Genomic DNA, 16,729 nt, shown 5'->3' with positions numbered 1-16,729 from the left:
AGATATAAAATAGACGTGCATGTTTACTAACTGCTACAGTAGTAATGAGCAAGTGCTACTACTTTTTTCCTTGAGACCAACGTGGTCAAAGGTTTTATTTTAGTTGAATTTTTTGTTTTTCTAAAATAAAAAATTAAATTTAAATGTCCAAGATATACATTTTTGACAAAAACAAAAAAAAAAAACTTTTGAATTATGGCACTTGAGCAAACGAGTTGAACCTAACGAGCCTAACCGAGTTGTTCGTGAACGTTAAACGAGCCGAACTCGAGTTAAAAAAAATGTTTGTATTGAACTCGAGTTGAGTTTCGAGCCGAGCTGATTCTTGTCGAGTCGAGTCGAACTCAGACAAGTTCGACTCGACTCATTTCCAGCTCTATTTACGGATAAAACATAGTTGAGTCCTCAAATATGCGTTTAATAAAATGTTTGCACTCAATTTTACAGGTAAAATTTCTGAATTGAATGTTTTAATGCCTTTTAGATTTAGATCGAATGCCAAGACCATCGCATCCACATTAAAAGGCTATTAAAACATGGGCTAATGTTAACTTGTGCCCTCAAGACACAAGTTAAGAAGTAAAAATAGAAATGTTTTGTTATAATTAATGTATTTGAATTTAACTTTTTGACTTTTAACTAATTGAATGCACAAAATTTAAGAAATAATTTCTACTTTTGAGTTGCTTAACATGTGCCCAAGTTAACATGACCCTAAAACATGTCATACAACAATTTAACACTGTTGCAAAAATTTATTAAGAATACCTTTTTATCCATTAGTACCGTATGTGGAGTGAAAATTTCATCCTTTGAGCCTACAAACATAAAAGAATATACAATAACTAGGTATATAACCCGTGCGTTGCACGGGTCTGATTAAAACGTTTTAGATAGTTTTTTTTTTTTATTGAAAATAACAGTTTTGTTTACCATGTTGAATTATTTTCTGACTTTAAAAAATGATTTTGAAATTTTTTTAATTTTTTTCCTCGTTGAGTGAATACTGTATATAAAGTGTTGGATAAAAAATTGTTGTTGGCATAGATAATGTGTCACTCACATGTATATAGAAATTAGAAATCAATAGAAGTGCAATTTAACAGTCTTGTCTTATTGACGTCTTAGTATATTTGTCAATATATGTTTTCCTTCAAAATAAAAAATATTGGATCACTTGTTTTCTTCTATTTGAATTGAGAAAAGTGTGACATTGATTTCTCTTTGTAATAGATATTGTAAGTTTTCTTTCTCTAGAAAAGAACTTGAGACTCGTTCTAATAGTTTTTCTCCCATACATGAACTTAGTTTCAATGAGCACCTTTTTGAGATATGATATTTGATATAATCTTTATGATGGGTTTTGAAATGTTCTTCATAGTGGATTCTTCAATGGTACTTTTATATTAGTTCTTGAACACCCTTTGATGTAAGTTATATTGTATATGATATAATCTTCATCTAAGAAGAGAGAAATGATAAAATAATTCTTTTTAGAGATAATAAAAAGTATGCTATAGAAAATAACAAAGAGGGGCCTAAAAGAGATATTATATATCAAAGTCTTCCAATGGAGGAATGTTATTTCAATAAAAAAATGCAGATAAACACCATATTAAATTTAAGATAGAATGTAAGACACACATTTTCTAAATTTAAGGTGAGGGCATCTAGCTTCAGTTGTGCCAATTGTTCACCAACTTCGTCAAGCAATACAAATATTGTTGATTCCGTAGAGTCGTTGACTTGAAGCTTCAAACAATACCTATAGAGATTTATTGTAACTACTTCAAGCAACATGTATCGAAACATGTATCAGAACTGGGGGGGGGGGGGGGGGGGGGATAATTACTCCAAATAACCTCACCTAATCTTTGGATAGTCGAGTTTTTTAGTAAAATGCCCACAATTGAAGTCTGTCTCAGTGGCACTTGCAATTTTTCTACAATGAGGTCAAGAAAAATAATACAATCAAAAAATTGAAAGCATGACACAAACTATGATAAATCAAAAAATTAGGTTTAGAGAATATTTAACCAAGTGTTGACCTAACTAACTGTTGAAACTGCCATGGATAAAAGCTCAGATATAGTGTTCACATCAACAATAGTACAAGACAAATCTTCAGTTGTTTTCACAACACTGGTTTTTCCCCTACAACGATGCAACAACATCACATAATTAGAAAATAGGCAACATAATATTAACCTAAGTATTTAAACATTAGCAAAATGACGGACTTGGACGACCAAATTGGATCAGCAACTTCAGGGGTGTCTATGTTGATATAAATTGTTGTGGATCTTGAAGATGAAACAAAAAGCTCAACTACAAAAATACTCCCTCCAGTCTCAAACGTAAGCAACTTTTCACTTTTTAGGTTCATTTAATAAATGTTGTATGTGGTCCATATTATAGACTACATACATCATTTATTGAATGAATCTAAAAAGTGAAAAATTGCTTACATTTGAGACCGGAGGGAGTATATCACATATGGAGTGGTTATAGAGAGGGTCAGTTAAATATTAAATGACATGGTATGATCAGTTACCTCGATACTGTTTCACCAAAGTGGAGGTAAAAATTGCCCCATTTGGCTTAGGAGCAGCATGTATTTGATCAAGGGATAAACAAATTATCCTCCTTCATTCTTCTTCAAATCTTCCTAACTCAAACAAAGCGAACAATCATATTTTTTTATCATGGTAAGTATGATCATATCAATTTATATTTTGTTAAAAACATGATATTTTAAAAGAATGAGAGTTTTATAATTGTTAAAAAAAATTAATCACATAGTTTTTTGAGGTTCTTAAAATATTTCATATTTCATATGTTCAGTGACGGATCCAGGAATTTTGGAAAGTGGGGGCACCACGTATATATAAATTTGAAACATTAAATAAACATATATATATATATATATATATATATATATATATATATATATATATATATATATATATATATTATTTTTAAATTTTAATAGCATAAATATACATCATAATTGTCCTCTACGTTTCTCCATATTTTGGAAACATTGAATGATTTTCTCATTATCAATACCAACAAAAGTATCTCTATCTATATAAGTAACTAAACAATTATTTAACCATTCATCTCCCTTGCGATTTCGCATCCTATTCTTGACAATATTCATAGCAGAGAAAGCCCTTTCAGCTATTGCAGTTGCCACAGGTAATATCAAAGATAACTCTAAAAGCAAATATACCAACGGGTAAGCAATATGTCTTCTTGTCTCCACTAGCTTTATGGAAAGATCACCAATCCCTCCTAATTCTGAAAATGCATCATCAGAGCATACATCCAAGTAATAATTTTCAAGTTGAGAATCTATTGCCAACAACTCAACACAAGAAAATTCTGAAGGATAAAATTGAGCTAAACGATTCAACTTCTCCTTATCAAATGCAAGAAACGAATCTCTTGGACTTAAACAAGCTACACAAAGAAGCAACTCGGTATTCACTTCAGTAAAACAATTATTCAACTCTTGAAGTTGCAAATCAATCACTTGATAGAAAAAGTTAACTTGAAAATGATGTAAATTAGAAACTCTTTCTGATTTACGCTTTGACTTTTTATAAGATTGAAATGGATCATCCATATTTGGCATGACAACATCATGATGTTCACAAAATAATGAAACATCACTCAGCAAAGAGTCCTAACCATTATCCCTTATAGCTTGTAACTTTAATTTAGACATTTTCACTAATTTCATGGCATTTACAATATCTTGATCACTTCTTTGTAATGCTTGAGATAACTCATGAGTAATCCCTAAAACTTTTTTCATCAAGTGCAAGATGAAAACAAATTCAAAAGATTGCATATATTTCAACAAGAGCACTGCATCGCCCTTTTTCTCTGAGCTTTTTCCATCTTCCTCAATTATTTCAAGCACATCAATCATAGAAGAGTATAAAGAAAAAATACTGAGTAATGTACCTAATGTGAGCTCCATCTAGTTTCTCCCGCCTTCTTGACTGTAGTTTCTTGATTCAAGCCACTCCCACTAGATATTTCTCCTTCTTGCAATGCTTCCTTCATCTTTTTAACTTGACTTTCACGAAGAGCATCTCGACGCTTACATGTTGCTCCAACAACATTAGATAAATTACCAACTAAATTAAAAAATGATGCAATTTCAGTGTTCTTCTCTGCTAATGATACAAGAGCTAATTGGAGTTGATGGGCAAAACAATGAATATAGAATGCAGAACAATTCTCCTTCAATATCAAGCTTTTGAGACCATTGAATTCACCTCGCATATTACTTGCTCCATCATATCCTTGACCACGTATTCTTGACAAACTCAGCCCATGTTTTGCAAACACCGACTCTAAAGCTGATTTCAATGATAAAGCACTAGTATCCGTAACACGAACAAGACCAAGAAAACACTCAATAACTTGCCCTTTCTTATTGACATAGCGCAAAGCCACAACCATTTGCTCCATAACTGCGACATCTCGAGATTCATCAATCATAATAGCAAATAAGGAATCTCCTAGATCATCAAGTATAGAACGAGTGGTTTCCATTGCTTAGTGCTAGAAATCAAATAAAAATACCACAATTAAAATTTTGTGATCATTTAGCAAACTCATGTACAATAACGAATAACCCCAAATAAATACTAACAAACTCTAACAATGGAATTTCCACCATTAAACAAAAATTCAAGACCAATAAATGAAATAAACAAATTAAAAACTACAAATGAATAAGATTCGAAATATAAAATAAGGGGGCTTACCTATTAGAAGATTAACTATGGAGGTTGAAGAAAACAGTGGTAGAAAACTGAAGAAGGGAACAGAGTGCAGCAAGTATGATGGTGTTGTCCTCTGTTATCAGTGTGTTCTTTTCACAATAAGATTGGAAACGATGCGGAATCGGATTCAGAATGGATTTGTGAGTGAGGGAGGGTGGTGGCAAGAAAATGCTGAAAAATGACGAGAGAGAGAGAGAGAGAGAGAGAGAGAGAGAGAGAGAGAGAGAGAGAGAGAGAGAGAGAGAGAGAGAGAAGACAAGAGGTTGTTGAATTTGTTTTGTTCTGTGTGTTTGTATAAAGTGTGGATGTGGGTCTTACCCCTCACGTTTCCACTCCTTTCTTTTATTTAATTATACTATTTTTTTATTTTTTAATTGGAAATGGTTGTGTATGTGATGTTGTGTTTATGTGTGGGCCAAAAGAAAAGTGTTGTGTATTTTTGTGTGGGCCATATAATCAACATTTCAACTATAACTATATATTACTATATTTCTACCACAAAAAAAAAATCTCAAAATTTAGTGCAGGCACAAGCCTACACACTCTTGTGCTTGCATCCGTCCCTGCATATGTTTTGTGATACATCATTTTGTTTTTAATAAAAAGAAGATATGTCACATTTCATCATAGGCACATTTATCCCATCATCCTAGAAGACTGGTCATCAACATACGAAATTCCACTTTTTTCTCTTCTAATTCCCGTTGAAAGCTTTAAGAAGGAAAATCAACTGATCTTCATATGGTCAACAAAATATAAAAGACTCGATTAAAAAATTCAAAAATTACAATACCTTTTATATAAAAGCCATGAATTGAATGAGGAAATGCAAATTTCATGTCTTGGTCGGTTGGTTCTTGCTGAAATCTTTTAGAAGTAAATTTAGAATAAAAAAAAACTCAAATAAAAATACCTACAAAATTACATGGAACACCCAATATTGACTTTTAAAAAATGATCTAAAGGTTAGTAAATCTTAATAAAATAATACTTTTCTTATGATTATTATAAAAAGAAAAATACATAGCATGCTTAAAAAAAAATACATAGTAGACATCCAAATTATATAGTACTACCTTTTTTTCTTCTTCTTTTGATTCTATCATGGAGAAAATCAACCGAACAATATATATGCCAATATTGCCAAACACCCCGGAAGAAAACCTAGAATAAAACCCAACATATGGTTTTTTGTTGCCAAAGGGACACTATATATACACTGAAATCAAAAGATAAATTGACGTTATAAAGATGAGCGAATATCTCTTCAATTGCTCAATCAATTGTGTCAATTACGTTGGAATCCTTATAGTCTTTGCCAAAATGGGTCATACGGCACTATAATTTTTTTTTTTCTGGCATTTAGGATTCCAAACATAAAAAATAAAAAGAAGTAACCGATGGATTATTTTTCTAGCTAATAGACCCATGATGTATTAATTATGCAATATGCATAAAGTCAAATTAATAGGGAGTTTTTGTTTGAAGGAGTAAATTTAATAGAGAGTTAATTCGTAACTTGTATGGGAATTTAAAATTAGAATGAAAAATTATATTGAAAAAATAATATGTAAAAGAGAGCATGCATTAGAGCAAGTGTCAATCTTAGAACAAAAGTAAAAAAAAATTGGGAGCTTTCTTAGAAGGACACATCAGCAAAATGCAGCTTAGAATACATGTATATAGAGATTGTTTGTGCAATGAATATCGTTGTATCAATAGCACTATGACTGAAATACTCAAATTTCGTTTCTCCTTAATCCGTATGAAATGTAAATATCCACATTAAAGATTAATGAAAAAAAGGAATAGTAACTTGAATCCCAGTCAAACCATAGTAACTAATGAAGATTCAAGACAAATGCATGGTAAGCCAGATGGGAAAAACTACAATACATAATTAAAGTGGTATCATGCAAGAGTTGCTTCGAAAAAGCCATGATGATCCAAAATTCAAAACTTGTATTTGAAATATTTAACATTTGTGGTCTGAATATCCAAAGTATTTGTAGTTTTATTTTTATATTTTATATTTTGTTTGTAAATATGTTTATATTTATATATAAAGAAATCAATTAGTCAAGTGTGAATATAATAACAAGAGAAATAGAATCTAAGGCTATGTTTGGATTGGTGGTAAGTGATGGAATGGGATGGAATGGAGTGGTAAGTTGTTATATTCCATTGTTTGGATTTGCAAATAATGAATGGAATGGAGTGGTACATAATGGAACACATTCCATCCCATACCATTCAATCCTTCAATTTTTCATTCCACCCAATTTAGGGTGTATGCAATGGAATGAGAATTTATAACTCAAATATTACCCTTTTACCCCTTCTTCATTTTATCATTGCATTGTTTGTTATTGCTCTCAAATGCACTCTACTTGAAGTTTTTTCAATTAAAACATTTTACTGTACATATTTTAATTTGAAACGTTTGTTTTCTAGTTGAGGGCTGATGTTATTTTGATTGTGTATTCCCTTTATGATCATTCCGTTTTCGAGCGATATTCCTTTTAAACTACCTATGCTTCGTCAAACATGCATCTTGAATTTTTGAAATGAATTTCAATTTCTTTTATTGATTAGAACAAAAAAAACCTGTGTATACACGTTTAGTAACAATGTTAATTTTTCTATAAAGAAAAGTAATAATCTTAATTTGTTCTCTTGTTGTTTTGCAAGTTCTCAAATATTATAAAATAGAATGTGATGAGATTTTAGTAATAATATGTTTTATATAATAATATTAATAATAATACTAATACTAATAATAATAATAATAATAATAATAATAATAATAATAATAATAATAATAATAATAATAATAATAATAATAATAATAATAATAATAATAATAATAATAGTCTCTTTTCCCTAAAAAAAAAAAAATAATAACAGTCCTTTTAAATAAGGGTAAAAATGGAATAAAAAAGTCATAATTTGTTCCATTCCATTTATTTTCCAATCAATGGAATGGAACATTATTCCATCACTTCATAAAATACCCAAACAATGGAACCGTTCTGTTCTTGTCAAAAAAAAAAAAAAATTGGAACCGTTCCGTTCCGCTATATTCCATTCCGCTCCGTTCCGCTCAGTTCCATCAATCCAAACAGAGCCTAAAGCTCAATATCACATCCAATGCTAAAATAACTCAAATAAAAATATGGCTTAAACACACTTTTTGCCCTCTAAGTTTGCAAAAGTTGCAATTTTGGCCCCCTATTAAAAAAAATGGCAAAAGTGACCCCTCATGTCTATCCCCTTTTGCAAAACGTCAATTTTGACTAAGTCAACCATATGTGGCACGCCACCTGTACATTTATTTAAAAAAAATATTTTTTTTATTCCACGCGTATAATTAACTAATTAAAAAAACAAAAATTGGCAAAAAAAAAGGGCAGGCACGTGTGAGGATTATCATCATCATCTTCATAAGGCATCAAACCCAGAAGCTCATTTCATAATTAAAAACCAGAAGCTCACCAAGCCCTTACAAATCAAACACTTAAATTTCTCTCTCTCTACTTCATCCTCTATCAAACTCAAAACATATCACACCCTTATTCTCTCCCAATCCTTCTTTCCTCTTTAAATCCTTCCGTTAAACTAGGCATCAGAAACTGCTGCAAACCCACAACAAAATCACAAATCATTGAAGCTGCACCCTTTCTTTAAATCATTTTTTGACTTTTGAAAAATTGATTACACAGTTTTCGATGCAAAAGGTACTATATTTGCTCCCTTAACCAGTGCCCCAGGGGCACCGGTTAACACAACCCTTTGTTTAATTAAGGATTGAAAAATTAACGGGTTAATGGAAAGACAATGAATGAATTAAGATGAGGGATTGAAGAAGAAGAGGAAATGTCATGTGCACATAACAGCAGCAATCACAAACGTAAACTCCCTCTTCACTCTCGGCATATTCATCGGCCTCTTCTTCAACCCAAACGACCCCTTCAACACTCTCAACACAAACCCGTCCTGCATCCCCACCACCGACCTCGCTGAAAACCTCGTCGTCGCAGTTCAATACTCTTTGAGAGTTGGGATGCTTGTTTCTGGAATTGGATCTGTTTTAGGGTGTGGGTTTCTTGTGCTTGCTCTAGTGAAGTTATGCAGATTAAGCTTGGGATTGTAGCTTGTGGGAGTCAACATGTTTTAGTTGTTGTTGTTCCGCTTTTTGTTTTTGTTCCGATCGATTTGGTTTTGTCTTTATGTTATTATTGTTGTTTATAATTTTACTCATTAGGTTTAGATGAAATCATTGTTGTTCAATTCAACCAGAGTGCTTTGTTTGTGGTTGAAGATGAATTTTTGGGTTTGTTTGAAGATGAGTTTGTGGATGTTGAAGATGATTTTCTGGGCTTGTGTAGAAGATGAAGATTTATGAATTTTATGGGTTTTGTAATTTTTTTTTCATTTATTTAATTTTATAAATGATTAATTGATTACGTGACATTTTTTTATTTTATTAAATTAGTAATTACACACGTGGCATGGCACACAGTCAAGTGAGCTGCCACGCAGGCATTGACTTAGTCAAAATTGACGTTTTGCAAAAGGGGGTAGACATGGGGGTCACTTTTGCCATTTTTTTTAATAGGGGGCCAAAATTGCAACTTTTGCAAACTTAGAGCACCATTATCGGTGGTGTCTTTTGGCAATTTATGCTCACGTGTAGCTACTGGTGTCAGGAAGGCATGGATAATTAGATAATAGTTGGTGTCTTTTCTTTGCTACATTTCCAAACTCTACCACCGTATCTTTAGACCAATTCTTTCTTTTTCTCAAGCATTTTTCTCTATAAATTAATCAAACAATAAATGAACATTTTATCTACCATTATAATTGTTACCAACTACTTCATATTACCGTTGCACTTGTATGTGAAATTTTTTTTTATTACCGCTGCATATTTAAAATTAGGACCGTTGGACTATTTCAACATATTAACTCCCTTTATCATTTTTTTTTCTTTGTTATAAGAGTTAGTTTTAACTTTCTTCAAAAAAAGAGTTAGTTTTAACTACTTCATTTTTTCATTCACAAACTTCACAATCATTTCCAACTTCATTCCCTTCACAAAAAAAAAAACATTCTTAACTTTTCTTTTTATTCACATTCAATATCAAACTTCTCTTCAAATGGATCCTTCCAATCCATCTCATATTGCAAAAATGTTCATGGATTATATGAATGATGGCATGGATGAAGAACTTGTGAGGCTTTACTTTGAAAGTAATCCGCAAGAAGAGTTTGCAAGCTCAAGCAGGCCTAGACGCCAAAGAAGGAACATAGAGAGGAATCGTGAAGAAGGACATACACGGTTATTCAATGATTATTTTTCAGAAGCTCCGGTATACACGGATGAGCAGTTTCGTCGAAGGTACCGAATGCGTAAACATGTCTTCCTTCGCATAGTTGAAGCTCTTAGTCAACATGATGAATATTTTCAGCCGAGGTTTGACGCAACTGGTAGATCAAGTATTTCACCCCTACAAAAATGCACTGCCGTTATTCGTATGTTGGCGTATGGAGCATCTGCCGATAATGTGGATGAATATTTGAGAATTGGTGAAACCACGACACTAAAATGTGTTGATAAGTTTACAAGAGGTGTGATCAATGTATTTGGGCCACAATACTTGAGAAAGCCAACCACCGAAGATATTGAACGCCTACTACAGATGGGGGAGGCACGTGGTTTTCCAGGTATCCTAGGGAGTATTGATTGTATGCATTGGGAATGGAAAAATTGCCCAGTTGCATGGAAAGGGCAATATGTTCGAGGTGATCATGGCAAACCCACTGTTATGCTTGAAGCAGTTGCTTCACAAGACTTATGGATTTGGCACACATTATTTGGGGTAGCGGGTTCAAATAACGATATCAATGTGTTGAACCAATCTGATGTCTTCAACAATGTTATGCAGGGGCGAGCTCCTGAGGTCCACTTTTCAATTAATCGTACAGAATACAACATGTGGTATTACTATCAGATGGCATTTATCCCGAATGGGCAACATTTGTGAAAAGCATCCCAATGCCACAGGGGGATAAGAGAAAATTGTTTGCCCAACATCAAGAAGGCGCTCGAAAGGATATCGAACGAGCGTTTGGAGTTCTCCAATCCCGATTTGCGATCATACGTAACCCAGCTCGATCTTGGCACTTGGATGCACTAAAACGTATAATGGATACGTGCATCATATTACACAACATGATTGTTGAAGATGAACGTGGCACATATGGTGGAACTTTTGATTATTCTTATGATCATCTAGGAAATGACCCGACTGCACCACCAGATGATTCTAATAATGATTTTCAAGAGTTCTTGCGTAGAAGACACAATGTTCGCGATAAACAAATTCATCGACAACTTCAACAAGACTTAATAGAACATATATGGGAACGTTTTGGGCATGAGAATATCCACAACTAAAAATTATTTTAAACGTTCATGTATTTTTTTTTTAACGTTTATGTATTTTTTTTAAAATTTTGTGCTAGTAGTTTATTTTAACGTTTATGTGTTTTTTATTGTATTTTCTTATAACTTATTTGTGTCAAGTAGTACGTTATTTAATATATTTTCATTTAATTTTATTGATTTTTTGGATATTTTAATTCATTTCGAGTATATTGTGAGATACATTTTATATATTTTGATTATACATTTTATATATTAATGCAATTGATTATACATTTTATATATTAATGCAAAATATAATTTGAAATATATTGTAAGATTAGTGGGACCCATTGTAAGTTTTGTAAGAGTGGTATGGATATTTAGAAAATGTAGTTGAGTGGTTTAAATAATTGGAAAGTGTGAAGTAATATAAAGTATTACGTGGGGCCCATTTATACCACTCATGTAGAGTGGCATGGATGTGGGTGCTCTTAGGGGGGAGTAAAAAGTGAGTTTAAACCTAAAAATATCAAAAGTCAGCCAAACACGACAACATAACATAACGATAATTAAGTCGATGACTCCTTAGCTTCTGCTTGAATTTCACATCACTTGCCAATTCACCATCAACCTGCATAAATGATGTGAAAACATTTATAAACTTAAGAAATCAACAAAAGCGAGTTATCCTCCTAAAAATTTAAAAACACAATCATCAACTCGCAATTAACAGTTATCAAGACATTCTTGTTCTCACTTGCATCTACAATCAGTTCCAAATATTGTAATTTTCCTCTTGTGAATAACTTAATTTCAAGTCATTGCCCTATAGCTATTTCGTTGAGTTGTTGTTCCTTTTTCTATAGTCAAACATTCTTTTTTCTACGGCAAAGCATTCAATGATCCTAATTTCTCCTGAAAGTTACTTAATGTTGAAAATTGCAATGCCTCATTTGATCAAAAAAATTCATATATTTTGATTTAGAGAACATTCTGACGAAAAATGTTTGCTAGTACCACATCAGAAGCTAAAACTACCATGCTTGATAACATTTCTAACACACACACAGCTTCCCAGCAACTGTCCTTTTACAAGACACTTATGTATTTCTAGCATAGGCCTTATTCACACTGCTCATAGCATTTAACAACTCCCATAAATTAAATTAATTCCCTCTTGTTTCTGCCTCTATAAGTTGTCACTTCCAGTCATGCACAAAGGCATTTCATTATGCTGCAACTTACCCATTTATTCTGAATCCCATACCCTATACTAGCATAAGCCTAGCAAAAGCTCAATCGCACACAAATTTTATCAAACAAAATGTCAATAAAAGAAGAAAAGTCATATTAGTATATCGAAATAACGAAACAAGCCTAGTAAAGAAGAAAATTTCATTGTCATCCAACACCAACCCTCAACTGTTGTAGTCCTTGATTAAATTAGTTAAGCAAGTTGATGCGTCTAGTTAAACAAAACTTGACAGGTCACTAGTAAATGCTACTAATGAGACTGATATTGAACAAGTGTTGCCGATGGTGGATGGTGGACCATGGCGGAGAGCCAAAATCCCACCATATCGGCCGCCTTGTGGCAGGGCCGGCCATGGGGAGGTGCAAACAGCTCTATAGAGCTGGGCCTCCCCAATTTTGGGGCCCAAAATATTTTTTTTTTAATATAACGCATTGAAATTTTAATATATAGGCATAACATAGAAATGTTTACAAAACAAATGGTGTGGCCTAGTGGTAAACTATGGTGGTGTTCTGCTTTACTTTTGGTCTGCGGTTCAACTCCCATTTATGGCAAATGTCATTTTTTTAATTGTATTATTCTTTTATCCCTTTTGGGCATAATTTTAATGGATTTGAGGTCTCTATGTCATCAATACTTTCTCTTCTCCTTCCAATTCAGTTCACTTCTTTCACAAAGCTATAACAACAAACATTATAGTTATTCTAAAAAAATAAATAAATAAAACATTATATATTTTTTCTTTTAAAAAATTGTATTTTTAGGGGCCTATTAATTAGGGGCCTATTAATAATAAGAGAGCCGGGCCTCCAATTTCACAGGGACGGCCCTGCCTTGTGGTGCTGTCATAGAGGATTAAAACCTAGAACATCAGCCGATATTTACCATGGGGGCAAGCCCAAAAATCGCCACCGATATCCTCCATGGCCGATATTCGAAAACACACTATTGAACTTGACTCTCAAACTTTAAAACAAAATAAGACCATGTGATAGAGCATGGGGTACAACAAGCATAAAACAGGGTCCAATCATTGAATCATAATGCTGGTCTCACGTGCACATTCTCTAGAAGTTTCTGAAAGCATATAAGAAAGGGGAGGGAATAAAATCAGTTAGGATAGTTCCTGATTTCTAGCGATAATCTGTTATAAGTAGGAGGGAAGGATAGTGGGAAAAAGGCATCAAAGATAGTTCCTGATTTCTAGAACTCTGGTTTATCTTTTCTTTTCCATTTTCCACAATTGTAGAGCCTTGATCTCATCACTTTTCCATCAAATAATACACAGTTTCTTATCTTCATTTTACGGTTTCCATTACCACGTTATCAATTTTCCATTGAAAGCACACTCACATTCAACTACTTAGTCTACGTAGTTGCAAACTATGATATCAGTCACTCGTTTCCATAAGTCCAAAATAAACATGTCAAGTCATCAGTCCAAAATACACATTTGTCCATTGCAAACCTTAATCATGCCAAAAGATAAAAAGTTACTTTTATAGCATTAGCATAGAGTCATAGAACTAGCTGTTCATGTAGGTGCACAATCTACGCCTTTAAGTCTATTAGAGAAGACATAATTGACAAATTTATTTTTGACATAGAGAGCCATAATACATTTCATTCATAATAATAGTATCAATAGAGAACACAGGGACTAGAAATAGATCAAGATGACCTCACTAGAGAACGAGCAACTCAATTGGCTAGTCGCCTAATAAAACTTACCTGAAAGTCGGTACTAGCTAACAAAAGCTCCCTACACTTATTCAAAATACTACCTAATGCATTGTTGTACTATATGTTAATATTTACAGCTTCAACAACATGCATGCAATCAAATTTCAATATGAACTTATTAATGATGATTCAAGTTCTGCATCATATAGGTATTTAGTGAACAACTGCCAGACAGTAATAAGCATGGATATAGCTAAGAACAAAAACAATTATCAGCAAGGAAGGAAGTTTCACAAATGTTTGGAGGAGCCAGAATCATAAAACCTATTTAAAAATATGACAGAGAGACCTAATGAAACAAAGTGCATGTATTTCAAACCATCCATTGGTATTATTGCATATCTTGAATCTAATTTAACATTAGAAAATAGGAAATAAAGTAGACGTGTCCTAACCTTCTTCAATCAAATGAATGAAAGTTTACATGCAGTAGAGCCCCTTGGACACAAAGATAAATCCATTAGCATTTGGTGCCTTAAAGTTAAATCCACTGGATAGGCACTAATGGTCATTGTGCGCAATAAGTTGGCATTCTTCAAAACATACTCTGCAAACTGAAGCTCACACTTCGTGCCTTTGTAATCTATAAGCGAGCATGTTGTTAGTTGAGAGGAAAGACATTTTGGAATAATTTGTGGTTCATTCCAATCATCCTCGTCAATACCATGTTCATAAAGCTGTCAAAATCCACATAAAAAGAAAAAAAATTAAATTAGTTGAAAGTAGAGCTACAAAAAAATATCATTGACATAAATACAACCTTGTGAAGGGTAAGATTTTGAAGTATAGGGCAATTCTTCAGCATTTCTAGCAACCACTTCCATTTGGTACGCCAATTTGATTTGAATATAAGCTCCATGTGAGTTAAGTTATGAAAAGTGTGAACTTGATGCTCGCTACGCTGTTGCATGGGTTACAAAGAGAAACATTAGAAATAAGCTTCAACTTAATGTAACTCTAGCTAGTGATGAGTAGTGATAGTCATACCACTTCTAAACGCAAAAACTTTGCATTGCAAATCCAAGCAAATTGAATATTTCGTGAAACAAATTCAGAAATGTTTGCTCTGACCAAATTGGGCAAGTGTTTAAACTCTCCAATACCATCTTTCAAATGCATACATAGTAAAGAAGTTATTTCCAACTCCTCTAGAACGGGACACCCCTCGATAAGCTTATCAAAATCTTTTAGAATCGCAACCTTTTTCAAATGGAGAGTTTTGAGTAGGGGAAAATCGATTTGAGGAAGAACATTCACTAGTAATGTTTTCAACTTAAGAACCACAAGGTTTCTAGAATTGAAAATTGTGGAAACTGTAGGACCTAATTTGTTTTCGTTTTGCAATGCTCTAACAGTTTTACTCAAATCCAGGATGAAATTCTGAGTTCCTCTTTGCACAGCAGCGCGAACCAATCGATTGATATCCAGTGGGTCCCATCCCCTAGAGGCACCACATTTGAGGCGGAAAGATCGAAGGGGCAAGGTGGGGTCACGGGCGAGCATGGCATAATAAACAAAATGTCGGAAAGTAGCGAAATCTGCAAAGTCATGGTCGTCGAAATCAAGGGTGGGAACTGAGAGCCATAGTGGATTCCATCTTTTGGAGAGGATGCTTGTTGCGGCAGATAGTTTGGTAGGGAGAAAAGAGAGGATGTGGATGATAACGGAATCCGGAAGGGCGCTGATTCTGTCTACAGTTGAAATTGAACGTGGGGAGGACATTTCAGATGGTGAGAATGAAAGATAGGGTTTCAGCGTGAGGAGGATGAGAGGCGTGCACTGATTTACAACATAAACATACACGATCAATGAATATTTCCATATGGTGAGTAGCAAATACATCCTCCGGTCACTATTATAAGCAAAAATAAACATTTTAAATTCATTCAATAAATGATGTATGTAGACTTTAATATAGATTATATACATCATTTATTGAATGAACCTAGAATGTGGATTTTTGCTTATAATAATGACCGGAGGGTGTATAAAATAGACAAATTCCAATACAAATTTATTACTTTGAACTTTTATTTAAAGAACCATTTTGAACTTCTTAACATATGCAAAGTTGCATAGGATAAAAAACTCTTGTCATATGATTAGTGTCATTGAAAAATATAAGCATCTTTTGATGTCTTTAGTGGATGATTGGTAAGTACCTTTGTAAACGCTCTTTGAGTTTAAAGTTTGTCCTAATCCTAGTGAGCACTTGTATTCTCACATAAACTTATTGTAACCAATATTTTAATAGATAATTCATTGTTTTAAAAAATAAATTGATATAGAAAATTTTAAGTGATTATTTGATTAAAATCAATTTTATATATATGAAAATATTTCATTTCATACATGTGCCCATTATATTCATTATAAAATATATATTCTTGATTAATATTGCAAATTACATAACTAGTATTGTTTTGGAATGGTCACAAGACCACTCGCGCGGTTGCACGTGGCTTAAGATACACCGCCTTAAGACTCCGCTCTCAA

At 33.1% G+C, this 16,729-nt stretch overlaps 1 protein-coding gene and 2 pseudogenes across 1 annotated transcript; 1 reads left to right on the top strand and 2 right to left on the bottom strand.

The window, feature by feature from the left end:
• Positions 1-2,996: 2,996 nt before the first annotated feature.
• LOC146905798 (uncharacterized) lies at positions 2,997-4,572 on the bottom strand (annotated as a pseudogene).
• A 232-nt stretch (positions 4,573-4,804) lies between these two features.
• On the top strand, positions 4,805-9,278 carry LOC146905797 (uncharacterized; annotated as a pseudogene).
• Positions 9,279-11,642: 2,364 nt separating this feature from the next.
• Positions 11,643-16,037, bottom strand: LOC146905796 (FBD-associated F-box protein At5g56370-like). Its single transcript, XM_085726371.1, has 4 exons — positions 15,221-16,037; positions 14,994-15,134; positions 14,629-14,910; positions 11,643-11,866 (listed from the first exon to the last, which is right to left on the bottom strand). The coding sequence occupies exons 1-3, from the start codon at positions 15,953-15,955 to the stop codon at positions 14,638-14,640; spliced, it is 1,149 nt and encodes a 382-aa protein (XP_085582497.1). The 5' UTR covers positions 15,956-16,037; the 3' UTR covers positions 11,643-11,866; positions 14,629-14,637.
• Positions 16,038-16,729: the final 692 nt, after the last annotated feature.

This window comes from Medicago sativa, chromosome 7, assembly GCF_051527215.1.
Source record: "Medicago sativa cultivar Bolivia chromosome 7, Bolivia_mono, whole genome shotgun sequence".
NCBI classification, from domain to species: Eukaryota; Viridiplantae; Streptophyta; class Magnoliopsida; order Fabales; family Fabaceae; genus Medicago; species Medicago sativa.
This window is presented reverse-complemented; position numbering and strand designations above follow the sequence as displayed.